General features: G+C 29.6%; 1 protein-coding gene across 3 annotated transcripts in view; it reads right to left on the reverse strand.

Annotated features, from left to right (window-relative positions):
- The window catches only part of LOC107438289 (proton myo-inositol cotransporter), an 89,441-nt gene that overhangs the window by 21,645 nt on the left and 49,991 nt on the right, over window positions 1-17,805 (reverse strand). For all 3 annotated transcript variants that reach the window (XM_021146292.4, XM_021146293.4, XM_021146291.4), the window contains exons 2-4: window positions 9,280-9,439; window positions 3,628-3,839; window positions 1,746-1,857 (exon numbers count right to left, since the gene is read on the reverse strand). In XM_021146292.4, coding sequence (XP_021001951.1) covers window positions 1,746-1,857; window positions 3,628-3,839; window positions 9,280-9,439 — 484 coding nt within the window. The remainder of the gene's footprint in view (window positions 1-1,745; window positions 1,858-3,627; window positions 3,840-9,279; window positions 9,440-17,805) is intronic.

The raw sequence follows: 17,805 nt of genomic DNA on the forward strand, positions 1-17,805 counted from the left end.
TATTTTTTTTTTAGTATTGATTTTTCCCTTTGAAAAACAAAATTTTGTAGTAGACTAGCACACTGAAATACCAGGTTGCGTGCGTTTTCAAAAACACGCATTAAACCTCTGGAGACCCAACTATCATTTAAAAGTTCTATAAAGTTAGGAACGCTTTGGTAAACGATGAATTATTATTTATTTTCTTCGTTTTTCTCATCTTTTTTTTTAAAAATCCTTTCTGTCTTTATTGTGCTGTCTTAGTGATCATATTTAATACAGCTTTAGCGCTTAATATTATCTATTATCTAGTATTAACTTACTTTCGTTTTCATTTCGTTTCCCTGTTGGTCATGTTTCGTTTTTCTAACAACAAAAAAAAAAAAAAGTTTTGTTGTTGTTTTATTGTTAGAAAAACGAAAAGCAGTCGCCAACACATGGTAATAACTGAGAATGTAGAGGATAAGAGGTTGGGTAACAAACGTACGTAAATTATATGTTTGATTACACACATTTAAAACTTAAATTAATTAAATCTCAATTGTTGGGTCTCAGAAAAGGGAAGTTTTTAATAGCAAAAATTTTTCGTTTTGGCCTAAAAAAGTTAAATGAAACTGGTTGGCAAAATAAAAGTTCATTTTGATAACCAATTAAACGGGTCAAATAAATGTCGATTGTATTTAACTTTTTAATGCAACATTACTTGGTTATGCTGTTTTTTAGTTTATTTATTGCTTTAAAATGTACTGTTTAATGTTCTAGATCTGTGTATTCTTTTAACTTTAAGAAATTTATAACAGTTAAATTCCGTTTCGCTTTCAAGACCTTACCGCATCTTTACAATTTAGACCGCATCCTTACAAATTAAATTCATAAGCACGCATAATTAATAACAGCAAATAACTACACAGTTTGATTTTGACAAAGTTACCAATTTGATTTATTATCCATCAACAAAGGAACTACTGAGATAGTTAGCATATTTATTTATTTTCTCTTAAATTTTAATATGTTATACTAAACATTTTAACAATAAATTTACAAGGATACCATACGAGCGTACGGTGTAAGAGACAAAATTTTAATCCACGCTCACTTAAACAATTTAATAGCTTATTATACTTATATATTATCTTGATTTTCGATTAGCGATTTTAATCTCGAAATTCCACTTATTTAAAAACGTGGATCAGCTAGTCGCCTAAGGTAGTTAGTTATAAATAAATAGCAGTCATCACACAATCGCTAAACAGATTATTTTTCTCAATATTCCAAAGGATCTTCAGTTTTTATCCTCCAAAAAAAAAAAAAAAAAAAAAAAAAAAAAAAAAAAAAAAAAAAGCTTCAAGAACATATTTTTTAGCAAATTAAAAAAACATTAATAGTTTTACATGCAAAATAAACCCTGAAAATTTTAACAAAATCAAAAAAGTTAAATATCCAACATTGTCTAACCCTTAAAAAAAAACTTGTCACTTATCCCTCCGAACTTAAGTTCAGCTTTGATTCATTTTCGAAACGCAACATAATTGCTTCAATTAAAGAATCAAGGTAAAGTGCGTGCACATGAACTGTTTTCTCATAGCACGACTCATCTTCATTGCGTAATAACTCTCGGGCAGAACTAATTTTTCACGTTATTGATTTGTCAAAATTTAAATCTTCAAAATGCAACGAGTGGCGATCAAATAGTCATTTTTGAGAAAAATGGACAAAAAACCGTTCTTTTCCCCGTATCTTCAATTGTTATGAAATATTTCACTTACATAACAGTATTGATGCCAGATAACTGTTGAATGGCCTGCAAACTACAGCCGACAATCAATGCTGTTCGCAAAGAGGAATTTCGCAATACTTGTCGAATGATGGAGGCTGTTTCTAAAATGAGAAGGAAAAATTGGTTAACAGAAGAAATCAAACAATGAAACGGCAACAAAAATAAGTAACTACTATTGTGAATCATAAAATTATAAAACACTCACGCAAAAGGGTCTAATTTCTAGGATTAAACTCAGTTATAGGAAATAGCGCACAATAGGTAGTGAAACTACAATAGTCGCTACTTTTTTTCGTAGTTTGTAGTGCAGTGTGCTACTTTTTTAAAAAAGTAGTGTAGTAATGTAGTAATGTAAAAGTAGTGTAAATTAGTTTGAATGCAACTAATTTTTCGAATTTGAAAGGTACAAACCTTCGCGGGTCCTTCAATGGATGCAATGAAAATGACCCCGTGGTTTCAGCTAAACGTTAACAGAAATTACGTATTTAAAATCACATATAACTAATATTTAAACTAGCCATTACGAAAAATGGATAATTTATCACAGTGCATATCTTAATAATGACCATATTACAACATTTTATCAGATTCTCGTTAACGGTATGCTCGTCAGAAGGTCAACTGTCAGTAAAATGTTTCTATAATCACCACGAACATAATTCTGGTTTTATAAATAATTAAGTCGAGTTACGCACTAAGAGAACGAGCAGGAAACGAGAGACATGAACCATGTGCTCATGCTCTTGAAAACGTATGGACATTCGCCTTCCGTGTGTCTCGCTTTCCTGTTGCTCACTTATTTTAAAAAATTAGCTAAAAGTTTGTGATTTAAATCATATTGAAAAATACTTAGTACACATTTCTCAATCGTGCAAAATGAACTGGCTGATGAATTTATTATTAATGCTGGCGTCCGATAGGTTGAAGTACTTTCACCCCCGTTATTTAATTTGATTCTGGAGCATATTGTTCGGCAACTTGACTTAAAAGGAAACATCTGCAACAGAGCATCGCAGAGTTGAGCTTTTGCTGGTTATAAGTAGAAGAAGATCAGCATTAACCTCCATCACTAGATGCTTAATTAGAGCAGCGGGCGAGGTGGGACTTAAAATTAAAGCTGAAAAAACCAAGTACATGGAAAAAAGTAAAACTTCAAATGATCAGATAACAAAACTTACTGTAGATCATTTTGATTTTGAAAGAGTGCATAGTTTCACCACCGATTCAGGAAGTAACTCAGAAGAAATACACTCAAAAATTCTAAACGGAAACCATCATTCATACTTTTTATACAGTTGCCTTGCAAAAAATAAATTGCTCACAAAATCTTTAAAAATGCGACTTTGTAAAATTATTACTAGACTAACAGTGACATGTGGAAGTGAAACATGAACAATGACCAAAAAAGATTAAAATGATCAGCTGGTGTTTGAACGAAAGGTCCTGTGGAGAATACTAGGACTTATTAATGATAGAGTTGAACCTAGAAATTGATAATATCATAAAGGGAATAAATATATTGGTCACTTTATCAAATCCCAGCACCTCTCATGGCTTGGGCACATAGAGGGAAAAGACAATAATTACGGTTCGAAAAAGATCATTAACTGGACACCTATGGGAACCAGGCCCAGAGGCCGCCCAAGAAAAAGTGGAAGGACAACGTTATTAACGACTTGGAAATAATGAAGATCCATAGGTGGAGGGAGAAGTAAAAACAGAGGGTTGTATGGAATGGAATTATGGAACAAGCCAGGGCCCACCAAGGGTTGCTGTAGAACTATAGAAGAAGACAAATTTCTCAATACTTCGATACATTGTTCATTTCTGTAAGAAAAAACATTCTGTAGTATTAGGAGTTTCATACGAACCATTTTCTTTTTCTCGATCTACTTCTAAGCAATTGCTCTTAATAGTTTCAAATTCTGCTTCATAGTTGGAATTCGGCCCCCTAGTTCTTCGTAGTACGTCCAGAGCAGCGTCGTAACGACCTTTAGAAATGAGCCACCGGGGAGATTCAGGCATGAAAATGAACCCAACCAATTGTATGATCGCTGGAACTGCTGCAATACCCAACATATATCTAAACAGGAAAAAGAAGATAAAAATAAATATTAAGATTATGACCAACATTAGTATTTAAGTAAAATTTTACAAAAACTAATTGAAATTTGACAAAGATTCTGTATCAATTATAATTCTAGTGAAAGGAGAGAAAAAAATCTATCACTGTAGGAAGTTTAAGGCTGTTTTTCAAAACTCCGTCGTAATACGAAATTAGGCTTTTTTGCTAACAATATGCTATTTTTATAACTGCTGTGAGTTTGCCACTGTTACTCATGACTGGTAGGTCAAGTTTAGTCTATCTAAAGCTAGCTCTGTTAACGCTCATTTTGAAAATGGCGCAAAATGTCAACATGAAAAAAAAGACACAGTTTTATGAAAATGAAGCGTTCGTGGCCTAATTTTTTAATACTTAAAAACTTATTCCAATGCTGCATTACATGGGCTCATAAAAATTTGCAAAAACTGAGAATAAGGCAGTGATTTTGATAATTTTCATCTAGGTTGAAAAATGTAGCCAAATTGGCGAATTTTTAAAAAAAAGTTTAATAACTTTTAAATTAAGTTATTTTCCAATTCTAAAGCCCAAATAATTCTCCACGGCAAGATTATATATATAATTTAAAATCATCGCATTGCTTCAAGTGCAAGGCACTTAAATTATGGCTCTTTTTATTTTCCTTGGAGACAAAGCTTCGATTAAGAATAGCGATAAGATGAACTAATAGAGTTAATTTAAAAAAGTTCTAGAAAAATAATTGCAAAAACTCTCATACACAATATCTTGAAAATATTAAAACTTGCGTTGAAGTTATATCGCACGAGGAAAATATATAGCATGAAAAAAATTTAACGAAAACGAAATACTTCAGCAAACAGGCATTTTATTGATCGTTTTCATATTTTGCTTTCAAAATTTTGTTATCGCAGGACAGTTTTCCAAAGCAGCTGTCCCCAACTTTTTTCGGCTGTGAAACTCTAAAGATCGAGCTTTTATTGACGGAAGTAAAAGCTTTTCGCCGGAAGTCGAGTTTTTATTGACGGAAGTATTTTCATCAGCATATAAATAAAATAAGAGACTATTAATTACTCTAAAAATATTTAATCCGAAGAATGATGCATTTATGTAATTGATCTAGGTGTAAACATACGCTAAAAAATTAGTAAAATGAGATATATGATAATTTTCAAGAAAGAACCGATATAATAGTTGAGAATAGTTAGAGAAAATGTAATCATTCATTATTGAATTTAGTTATTTTATTTTGTAAAACTCGATAAAAAAATAATAACTGCATTTTTTTTATAGAAACATATCCTTTTTATAATTTATTCCATATAAAACTAAAATTTTACTTTTTTTTAAAATTTTACTCAGTTTTTTATTGGCAACTTATTTAAGTTCATATAAACAATCGAAATATTAAATAATATTGACAAGATATAAATTTAATTTATTTTTTATTATACAATATCATTCAGTGGAGTGTGCAAACACTCCATGCAAACATACTACGAGAATAAACATTGAATATAAAACAATATCTAATTAAGCATGCAACATAAAAATATTATTAGATTATAAACATTTAAAACATTAGAGCATTAGTGGTGTAGTTGGCCTCCTCGCAGTGCAACCTGGGTAACGTCAAATCTACTACAATCTACAGAGCGCAGACAACATGGAAAATTTTTATTTTCTACAAATTTCATTATTCTGGTAAAAAAAAAGAACAATTCTCAGAACCCCTGTAATCCTTCACAGAACCCTAAGGTCCCGGAAAACACATTTTGGCAATCGCTGCTCCAGAGAATCGGAAATTGCATAGTATTAGTAGTTATTGCATAGTAGGAAAACAATAAATACTCAAACAACAAAAACTCAAAATAAAAACTTCATTTTTAATTTTTAAAAATTTTTTGTAATGTTCTATCTTATCTTATTAAAAAAAAAAAAAAAAAAAAAAAAAAAAAAACTGAATGATACCCGAAATTTACATTCTTGACTGTAATTCTTTAACCTCCGAATCCTCCACTTTTTCAAACAATTCTATTTCAATGGAATTACAAAATATACTATTTAGTAAACAATTTTGTCCTAACTAGAAGACGATTTTGAATGACATAAAAGAAATAGATTTCCTAAAATGCTCAGACAAATTTGTTTTTCTATAATGCTTTTTATGAAATAAAAAACGACCTTCAAGAGTGCGAAAAATACTAAATTTTATTAAGATCATAAAAGAAATCAAACAGATAAAATACTGTTTTATTATGTGCAATTGAATCTTAGAAAATACACACATAAATGCTGAAAAGCTAGTTATTCCTATAAACATACTATACAAATATTTTTAAGGAGCGTAGGAATTTCAGTGGATATTTAAAATCACCCCAACTAAAGATTACTTTGTTTTAAAATTGTTAAAAAAAGTTTTAGCACTAAAGGGGAAAAAAAGCATCTGTTTGAACGCCAATAATTCGCAAAACCTTAACTTCTAAACAATATACAGTGGAACCCGCTTAAGAAATTTTTCAAGGGTGTGGAAAGAAATGACTTATTAAACGGGAAAACTTCTTAAACGGAATTGAAGGTTAAAAATACACAAATTTTTCGATTTACTAGCAACTAAAATCGATAATTTTTCTGTACCATTCATACTGGCCTCAACTAAACGTGCGATACTTATTAAACGGGAAAAACGGGAAATTTAACATTGTATAAAGGTAAATTTAACATTGAGGTATTTGGTTTGTTTCAAAAATAATTTCTTAAAAATAACTTAATAAGCGGGAATTTCTTAAACGGGTTCCACTGTATATAGTATCTTGCTAAAAAATAATAATCTAGCCTTTTAAAAGGACAAATAGCTCAAACATTTTAAGCATTTTTTACTTATCAAGATATTGACAATTGGGTACACGCAACTAGAGAAGAAGTAAAGTGAGTATAACTAACCTCGAAATTTAAATCAGATTTAATTTGATGCATGTAAGAGACATCACGCGCTTGTCTGTCGAACCTGATTGAATTCTGAAATGGCCAATGTCATGATTTACCATGATTATAAAACATGATATGATTAAACGATATCATGATTTCAAAAATACTAGGAAGCTTCGCCCCCTGCTCGCTGGCGCTCGCCAACCCCCGAAACTGCTTTCACAGTTCATTTCGGATAGCTTCGCAATCCAATGCTCGCTTCGCTCGCTCATTGGATACGTGCTTAACGTCTAGTTTTTGTATACTTTTTTGAATACTGAAGTTCCGAAAACTTTTCACTGTAGAAAATTTTAAACCTGTACATTTCAATATTAATTTGAAATTGCAAACAGTTCACATATTTTTCTTAATCACACTATTCTAAATTTCAGTTGTTGAGAAAAGTAACTGTTGTAAGTTTTGTTTTAAAGTCTTTCCCACCAGAGGGCTAAAGCCATGTGTTGTAAAACAATATGAAATAGTAGTCTGTCCCTGAACGCCGGATGTAAAGCAACAGCTTTGATGAAGATAATTTTGTATTTTTAATTTTCTGAAGGGCGCCACCTTAATAATATGGAATTTGTAAAATAAATATATATATATTTGTGATTGTTGATGAAGCCCATCATTTGTGTTTTCATCAGTGTTCAGAAGCAGAACAACTATAAGTGTTTTTTATTTTATCACAAAAAAATAAAATGTATAAAAAAACAAAGAAAAGAGTAAGAAAATGAGTATAGTCATAGAAAAAGTCAAAATTATAATCTAGTATTTGTCAGTTAAAATAAAACTTTTTGTTTAAGTCATTGCTAACAATTCAAATTTCTCCGCGGCAATTCTTTTCTTCCGCGGTTTTGATGTCAACAATACAATTTAATTTTCCACAAAAACGATTGTTTCCATTGTTAAGTTCAATGTCAACAATTCAAATTTTTCTGAGGCAACTCTTAACCTCTAAGTATTATTTTTTTATGTACACATTTCTAAATGTCAGTATTCAACCACAAAACAACTTAAAATCCTCAAATTTAGCATGAAGTTGTAAAATGTAATGAAAGAGGGTCATAGCAATAATGAAAGTAGAAGTAAAGTTAGTACTGTAAAATTAAAACATTATTTTTAATCAATGAGCCAAGTTCTTCAAGAAGCAGTTGTAGAAGTAGATTTTTTATTTAAAACTTTTTATAGAATTTCTTTAAGAACACAATTGTTAATTTGGGCATTTGGCTATACAACACTTTTATAATTGAAGGATTTGTTACGTCAAGCGCTCAGGTATCATAATTTTGATCTAGTTGCGCTTCTATGTCATTTTGATTTATGTTGCTAAGTTAACTTTCAAAAAATTCCATGGCTGGCAACAGCACTTTTATTTTTTAAGTTGTTTATTATTATTTCTTTTAGAATTCGTTATTTTTTTAGCGAAATGTTTTTTAACCTAACAGAATTCTTTGCCGACTGTTTACTCTATGAATGAAGAAAATAAAGTAAATATTTAACTGTTGTGAAAAGAATCTTATTTAGCTGTACAAAGTACTTCAGCCAAAATTTGGGAGCCACGTAAGAGAATTATATATATTATATCAGAAACACACCATTAAAAGACAGAAAGCTTTGGTGTTTTCAAAACAAAGCAAACGTTGCCACCGGCGGAAAAGAAATAAAGCCAAAATTTGGGAGCCACGTAAGAGAATTATATATAATAGATAGATTGCGCCTTTCAATATATATCTTTTTTTTTCCATTTCAATAACAGTTCATTTTAATTAGCTTCATCGAAAGAAGTTTTAAACGAATTACTATGAACAAAATAAACATGCAGTTTCAGGTAACTTTAGAAATACTAATTTGGTGACATAGTTCGCCCATGTTACCGTTGATCATCGAATGTATCTAACATAGAAAATAAAAAATAATTAAATAATAAAGTGAAATAAACCTTTTGATCAAATAGAGCTATAAGCAAGGAAACAATAGTTATGTCATTATTAAAATATTTGACATACACAGAATTGTCTATAGATTAATTTAAAACAAACAATGGTTAACTCCTAATCATTGAGAAAATCCAATTTTTTAAGGGCTCTTCCGAACGATCCAAATTAAAATTTGGAACGGATTTCTGGATCGAGGACAAAAATTTGCCTTTGCAGTCGCTATCCGAATTCTGGCTGATAGAGCAAACGGTTTGAGTTATAGGAGACACACACAAACACATTTTAGTGTTGTACTATAATAGTTAGTTTATATTACAGTCATTTTAACGCTATAATTTAATATATAGATAAGATTCTCTAATAAACAGCGCCATCTATTGAAAAATTAAGAATTTGGAGAGAATAAATTTGTCGGTTTCCAATAGAGAACATTAATAAATCGTACATTTCTATATCCATTCGTCCAGACTATTGATTTTCATGCAATTATTTAAAAAAAAATTAATACTATTAGAACAAGATAATTATTAGGCTCTTACCTCCACCCATTTACGTGATCTGTACTGAATGCACCATCTACCAAACTGGCGATGAATTGTCCCAAAGTGATTGCGCAGTTATTGATAGTCACCAAAGTACCTCGGATATCTTGGGGAGAAATTTCAGCAATGTACATCGGAACACACATAGAGGCGAGGCCTAAAACAAGTAGAAAATTAAAATTTAAAAATAAGTTAAACCAAATCAAGCATTTTATTGAGTGTTATTTTTAGAATTTCTTGCATAGTGTATTATTTCAAATTTGTCATCATTGTTATTTAAAAAATAAAATATTGTTACTGTAGAGCAGAGGTCGCCAAAGTGGTCTATATAGACCCCCAGGGGTCTATTTAACATAAGCGGGGGTCGATCTGAGCCAGGGGGTCGAATGGGGGTCGACCCGAACCGGAAGGGTCGATTGGTCGAAGGATTATCAGTATTTTTCAGATATGTGACAATTAGAAATAAAAGAAGAAGACTTGGAAATATATACAGGTAATCTTCAAAAATTGAGCGACGATTTTAAACTGCGTTTTGTTGATTTGGAAAACATTGACATCCCTGATTGGATTATTGTGCCATTTTCTGCTCAAATTGAAAACGTGGACATCAACCTGCAGGATGAGCTTGCTGAATTATTATGGGGATTTGAAGCAAAGACGCTTTTTAAAAATTTAACAATAAGCAAATTTTGGACCAATATAAATATAATGCAAAAATATGTAAGACTTCACGAAATAGCTCAGCCATTTATGATAGCATTTCTAAGTTCCTATATGGTTGAAGCCGGTTTCAGTGACGTAAATTCAATCTTAACTAAGAACAGAAACAAATTAAATGTGGAGTTTCGAGGGGATTTAAGATTAAAATTGACCAATTTTGAACCCAATATAACGAACCTTGCAGAAAAAAAACACCAGGCACACCCATGTCATTGATTAAGAAGCAATAAATCCGTAGTTACTTTACTTATTATTTCTACTTATTTATAATTACTTATTATTTCATAAATATTAAGGTATTTATATTTCAACATTAATATATTTTTCATAAAACTATTGTTACACTATGTACTATTACTTTAATAAATGTTCAAAATCATAAAATAAATGTACAAACACAGTATCTAATAGAGTTTTATTTTAATTAACAGAAAATTACTTTTATGGGGGTCGATGGAGATTTCGAAAAATTACGTAGGGGTCGATGATCAAAAAAGTTTGGCAACCCCTGCTGTAGAGTGAAAAAACCTATCACTCTGAATTTTATAGAATGCTGTTCTTAGATTTTTTTCCAAAGTGAACTTTTATTTTTTATTTTTCATTATTGTTATGCAAAAAATAAAATGTTGTTACTATCCATTTTCTCTTTACTTAAATTTTATTTTCTGTATTTAATTACACAATTACAAAAAACAAATTTAACTAAAAGATTCAATAAATACAAAAAAAAAAATTTGAATTTCTATAAAAGTTGGTCACATTTTAGAATGGAAATCGGGATACAATGACTCGTTAAAATAAAATGAAACACTTCGAATGGATGAAAAAATACGAAAATAATTTGATTTTTAACAAGCCAGAGAAGAAAAAAAGTAAGGCGCATCACTTTCAAAAGACCAAGAGGAGATTTTTGGCGGTGATAGAAAACAGCCTTAAGCTCGAGAAGCAAGTTAAGATCGAAATTTCTGTTTGCTATTATCAAACTAACATCAGATATGCCACATTTTATTAGTCAACTCCCAAAATAGTAAAAATAAAAGAAACCAGTAAAGAAGACCAGATGCCGACTCTAATCGTCGAAGAGTTTCTCTATTATTTTGACATTCAATAGTTAAAAACAAATCTACAAGAATTTCTCCTTTCTTTTTCTTTGAAGCCACTTTATTCCGAGGCAAATTGTTCCATAAAAGAAAATTGCTTTTCGGAAACGAATTTCATATCCGGAAAGTAGAACGCGAAGGCAGAAATAAAAACGAATCTTAGGGGAAAAACAAAATGTTTAGGATCATGTCAAGAGAGGGTATGAAAGAGAAAAAAAAAATAGTCAACTTAAACACTTAAAAAATGTATTTTACAGGGATAAGTTAATAGATGCTAAACTGTCAGAAAACGTGCCAAACCAAATAGGTAATAATACATTAACAGGCAACTTCTTGAATTTGAATGAAAAGAAAGTTTTGATTTTTTCAAATTTAAGAACGTATTCACCTTATTTCCGACTGAGTTTTATGTTCTTCACGGTAGGTGGCAGTATTTGTAGAGGTTGCTTCAACTAAGATTCAGGTAGAAGAATTTCTGCTCGTGTAAACTAAATTTCGTAAATCCGCATCTCAACTATCAGGTAATTATCAATATAGGCATATCAATATAGGATTATCTCAATATCAGGCATATCAATATAGGATAATTTCCCAAAGTACTTTTTTTCAATATCTTCTTCTGATATTTCAAAATATAAAGAACACATTTTTTTGAAAAAACGCGACACAAAAATTAAACTCAGAACTGAGTATTCCAAGTACATATATGCAAACAAATCCGAGGCGTCAAAAAAAGAAATAGTCACGTCAATGCTATGACGTCAGAAGAGGACCTCAAAACTTCGATAAATGGCGAATTGAAAGAAAGTCCTTTAGTAACACTTATATTAAATTTTTTTAAACAAAAAAAAACAAAACTTTTTTAAGTATTATTTAATAAGACATTCATTTATTTATTTTGTAAATTTAGTTATTTCGTGAAAGCCCTTAGTGATTGTCTTAGAATGTTTTCGATGTAGAAGAAGGTTCCAAGAGCATTTGACAATAAATAAGCGAGAACGAGTAGTCAAAGGCTGTTCGAAGGTTCTGTAATATGAAATAACACTATTAAGAGAATAATATACTATTTAACTGTTGTGAGTTTATAGCTCAGTTACAAATACTTTAAATGCAGTTAAAGTTGCACATCTTCTATGAAAGAATTTAATAGTTTATCAACCCTGCAGTGAATACTGTAGTATAAAAATAAGTTTTCCACTTTTTAAAAAAAATAAAATTAAAATAAAGCATTTTTAATTTTCAGTTTGATTTTTACCATTTATATGGAAAAACACTTTACATTCCATAGACTAACTTTTTTGCTAAAAAACTATATATTACGTATTGTGGATCGTTTTACGAATGCTTTGAAATTACGCATTTTTGCAAATAATATGTGATTTTGTTACGATATAATATTGGCGTGAAGAATTATCTGGGCTTTACAACAGACAAATAACATAAATATTTTAAAAGTTATTAAATTTTTACAAAATAGCCAATTTGGCGACATTTTTCCACCTAGATGAAAATTATCAAAATCACTGCCTTATCCACAGCTCTTGCAAAGTTTTATGAGCCCAAGAAATACAGCATTGTAGTAAAATTTTTAATATTAAAATATTAGACCACAAACGCTTTTCATTTTCACAAAACTGAGGCTTTTCTCCATAGAAGTTTTGCGCCATTTTCAAAATAAGAGTAAGGGTAGAGACAGTCCAGACTTTAGATAGGCTAAACTTGACCAAACAGTCGAGAGTAATGGTTGCAAATTCACAAATTATAAAAATAGCATATTATTCACAAAAAGCATCATTTCATATTACGATGGAGCATTCGAAAAAACAGCCTTTAAGACCAGATAATGTTTATGGCAAAATACTATGTTTTCATATGTTTTTTGGCGCAATAAACTTTGATATCAGTTTTCATAACAATTGAGTATCGGATTGCTACTTCAAAAATTAAAATTATTGCTTGTTAATATCTGTATTTGCCTTCATATCTCATTCAATAATATTTGAATAATTTATTGTACTCGCAACCATTATCTTCGACTTCGAAGTCAAAATCATTTATTGTGCGTAATTATTGCCTTTCTACCAACACTAAACCTTTTTCGCAACAATATGACATTTTTATAACTATTGTAAGTTAGTAACAGTTATTCGTGATTGTTAGGATGGATTATGTTCATTTTAAGCGAGTGCCTTCGACGATGACGAAAGTGGTGCAAAATATCAATGTGAGGAAAAGCAAACTTAAACAAAAAACATAATTATATATATATTCATTTTAAATAGTTCAATAATTCATAATTGTTAAATTTTTTTGTTTTTACACATAATTATAAGAGTAGGAGTCATTTTTATTGAAGCTAAATTTTATTCATCGATCCGGTTTTCCCGACCTCAACACAAGAGGCATTTCTGCACCTAGAAAATGACACCAAGTAAAATTAAAATCGCTTACAAAAATCATGTGCCTTCGATAACATTTTGAAGTCAATGGAAGTAACTCCTTAAGAACGACTAACCTCCATTAACGACCGTTTTAATGTGGAACAGAGAATGGTTGTTCCGGAAATATTTAAATTGCGAATTGAAAGAGTTGAATTACAAAATTACGAAACTTGAAATTTGAATTAAGCAATTTTGCCAAGTTTGTCATTTCCATCATAAATATCAGCGTTTTTAGATTGAAAAAACTATGCAGATGTGGAGGAAAAACAAATTAGAACTAGATTTGACGCGGCACTAGTTCGGTAACAATATTTTTTTCAAAAATAAATTTTTATAAAATTAGTCGCCAATTTCTGAAATTAATCCTTTTTATCTGTTTTATGTATAAAAAAAAAGCAGCCATAGCCGCCAATATAAGCCTTGCAAAGCATGCGCTACTGAAGTAAAAAAAACTACGAAAAAACGTCCACACAGATAACCCGAAAGGCAACGAAATTAATATTTGATCTCTGGAGAAGATATAGGCCAAGATGATAGTAAGAAGATGTAAGTAAGATTGAGCTCTCTGAACAATTTTTTAATAATTAAATATTAATATTTGAATGATTAAATATTATTTTAATAACGAATCTTTGAAAAATCTTCCAAATTAAAAAGAATGCCATAAAAAACACAAATCACAAACCAAAAGACAGTTTATATAAAGCATAAAATACATTTTAATATAAGTCTATGGTAGAACATATGCATAAAATTTTATTACAACTCTCCTTTTATCACTTTTTCTGCCGAAGACTCCATATTAATGGATCGCCCTCCTAGAAGTAGTTTTTATTGCCATCTTATGGTATAAATTTTCCTTCTTAACCTTTGACCTTTACAGGAAAACAAATAAAACAAGCAGTTTCCTTTTGCTCTCGAAATGCATCGTTCAGAGCTTTCTTCGCTCACCAAAGCACCATTTACGCGAGCTCTCAAAACGGCGAATCCAACAGAAAACCAAACTATATAATTCTTCTTCATCCCATGGTCATCATTAGGTTCGTCATTGGAGAGCAACATCATTTTCCATCATCCATAGTGGGATTTGATGCAGTGATTTATGAATGAAACGGCAGAATAAGATATTCGATACATTGAATTTTCTGGAGTGGAACACTGGCTTATTTTTGGTGTTTTGGTTCCACTCGAAAGGCGATAGAGCAATAAAATAGAATCAGGGTTGCGCGAAAGTGGTCGTTATTCGGTACTCTCAGAGGGGATAATTTAGAACATGCAGAAATACATTTTGAAAAGAAATTGCTTGCTTGAATAAGCACTTCGAGAACTTTCCCTCCCTTTACTTATCCGCTATCGTAAAAATGCTCCCTAGTCAAATTGGAGTAGTGCCAGATTTTCAACAAGTTGGAATTCGTTATGTATGAAAGAAAGTTTAAGTAAACTGAGTTTTCTAGAGGGTGACAAATAGGTTATGATTTCTGTTAGATGCAACAATTTTTTACGCTAAAATAATATAACTAAATCATAAAAAGAAGACAAACTAAAATGTGTAGGAAGATTACATCGATCGATGGCTCATATCCTCAATTGCAAAACTAAATAAAACTGAAGTATTAGAAGTAAAAAAAAATTGCTTCAATACCAAAAATAACTTATTAGTGCTTCATTTTTCCTTATTAAAAGGGTTCTCCGTGAATTTAATTTTCTTTAATGTTCACTGGGTAATGAAGTGTATATTTAAGCAAAATATCAAAAATAAAGTATAAAAGGTGGGGCATATTTCATAGGGATTAGATTAAACAAAAGAGCAAAGCAATAAAAAAAAATAAAAAAAGACCTGCGTAAATAAAACCAGGGGTTGGCGAATATAAGCGTGCAGGAGATCATGCCCCAGCTTTCAGGGGGAAAAAATAAATTTTATATAATAAAAAAGTCATGCATTTTTTTACGAGACAGAGAAGTAAAATGGTTTTGGAGTGAATTAAAAAAGTAGAACTTTATAAGGAAATTTAAGAGTAGAAAGAAAACGTAAACGATGCATAAAAGCTTTTTTTTCTTAAATATATGACGTATTGTATTATTTTTTTAACAATATTATGGAATAACATTTGATTAATTCATTTTAATAACAGTGAGTAAAGTCTTGATTTGGCAGAGCATAACATAAAAGCTGTTACACAAACACTGATAATTTTTAAAAGGTGAGTAATATTATGTTTGCATTGACGCGTTCAATCGAAATATTCAAATAAATTTAAGAAACGTTTTACAGAAATATAATTAAATTTTTATTTATATTTGAAATATTTTTTTTATGAACAAGATAATGGAAGACAAATACAATTCACACACACAAGCATTAAGCAGATGCTAATTAAGTTAACTCTAATAAGCTTATTAACTCAAAATTGCTTTTTAACGCTAATGAATTTTTTTTTTCTATTGCTGAAAAAATGTGTTGGAGATAAATTAAATGATGAGCTTTAAATCCAAATTAGATTATTTCAAGTGCAAAGAAATTGTAGACAACAAATAGTTTCAATGACTATTGATTTCAAAGAGCAGTTGCGTCATTGCGGAAAAACTGGGAAAATAATTGACACAAAATCATTAAGGCAAATATTTTTATAGAATTTCAGAAAAAAACAATTTAGTCACGCATTGATGTTAAGAATTATCGAAAAATTATTTTTGTTGAAATAATTTCCATGCCACAAAATGCAAAATATAAAAATTTGTAGAAAATAGAGAAATAATAGAGCAAAAATGTCCTTCTTTGTAACTGATTTTATCTAGCATTGTTCATTTATAAACTATCTTAATGCTATTACTTAGAGAATGTATGCTGGTTCTGCACCACTTTATATTGATTCAGATGTATGATGAAATTTTAAAAAGAAGTACACTATCAAGGCCCGTGCTAAGGATTTCAAATTATTAGCCAGTAAATTAGCCAAATATCGAAAGTATTCGGCAATTTTCAAAAGTTTTTGCCAAATGCAATTACTTTTGTTAATTACTTTTGTTAATTGTTAATGCAAATGCTTTTAACAATTTTGTATAATAAATTTTTTAGCATAGAAAACTATTTTACGGTAGTTTGTTTCATGCTTACATTATTTGGAACCAATTCTAATTGGTTATGCACGAAAATTACTGTAATCAAATAAATAATATCGATTTGCTTAGAAAAATTCATTTTGACGTAATTTTGAAGATTGAGTTATATTGAGATTGAGTTCCTATATTTTTCTTTCCAGTGTAAAAAATAATTCGCCAATATTTATGCCAAAAAAAATTTTATTCGCCAAATTTATGATTTTATCGCATTTGGCATGGTTCCGAATCTTTGGCATTGGGCCCTACACTATTGTTAAAGCGCAGGGGAACAATTTATAGGTGTACTTCAGGATAGAAACTCACAAATATCCGTTATTACTATAAATTGCGCCATTTATTAATTTACTTTACGGCGACAATAAAAATTCCTATCCGTACTTCAATAGTGGTTCCTATTTGAATTATGACTTACCGATTCTAAAATCATTTCCTTGTAGGAAAGAAAATTGTTTTGCATTTCTGTTATATTTATCAGGGAAGAAAAAGTAAATTATTTTTAGTATATTCACCGTAGATACATAATAGATATCCGTATAAAATAATTTTTTTGGCAAATAAGTACTTTCAAGTGTAAAAGGTTTTTTCCTACATGAATAAAAAAATGTCAAAACTGAAAATGATACTTTTTTTTTCTTCCTTCAATTGAAATGAAAGGGAAATGCATTTTTAAACGAAACTCATAAATATGTATCAAGAGTTTTGCATTTTTATAGCATTTTTGCAATAAGAGTTTGAAAAAAAGAGCTATATTTTAACCCCAAAATATGACTAAAATGTATTACAAATTTTATTTAAAAAAATATTTAAAAAAAAAAAATAATAAAATATAAAAAAATATTTAGGTTGATACGATTTATGAAAAGGTTGATAACTATTTACTATGTTTCATTCAATTTATAAATTATTATTTTTGTAATTTAAATTAATTTTTTTAATAAATTAAATTTTTAAAAACAAAAAAATAGATACTTAATTTTTGCTTTGTTTTTTAATTCAAATATATGGATTATTAAAAAAAAAAAACTTTTGAAATTAAAATGCAAATTAAGATTTAGTATTTTTTTAAAAAAAAATTACACAATTAATACATTTTGTAATTTAAAGTTTAAAAATTTTGTAATTTTTTAAAAATAATCCATATT

The sequence above is a fragment of the Parasteatoda tepidariorum genome, chromosome 3 (genome assembly GCF_982258835.1).
Source record: "Parasteatoda tepidariorum strain Cologne lab strain chromosome 3, Ptep-v5.0, whole genome shotgun sequence".
Classification (NCBI taxonomy): Eukaryota; Metazoa; Arthropoda; class Arachnida; order Araneae; family Theridiidae; genus Parasteatoda; species Parasteatoda tepidariorum.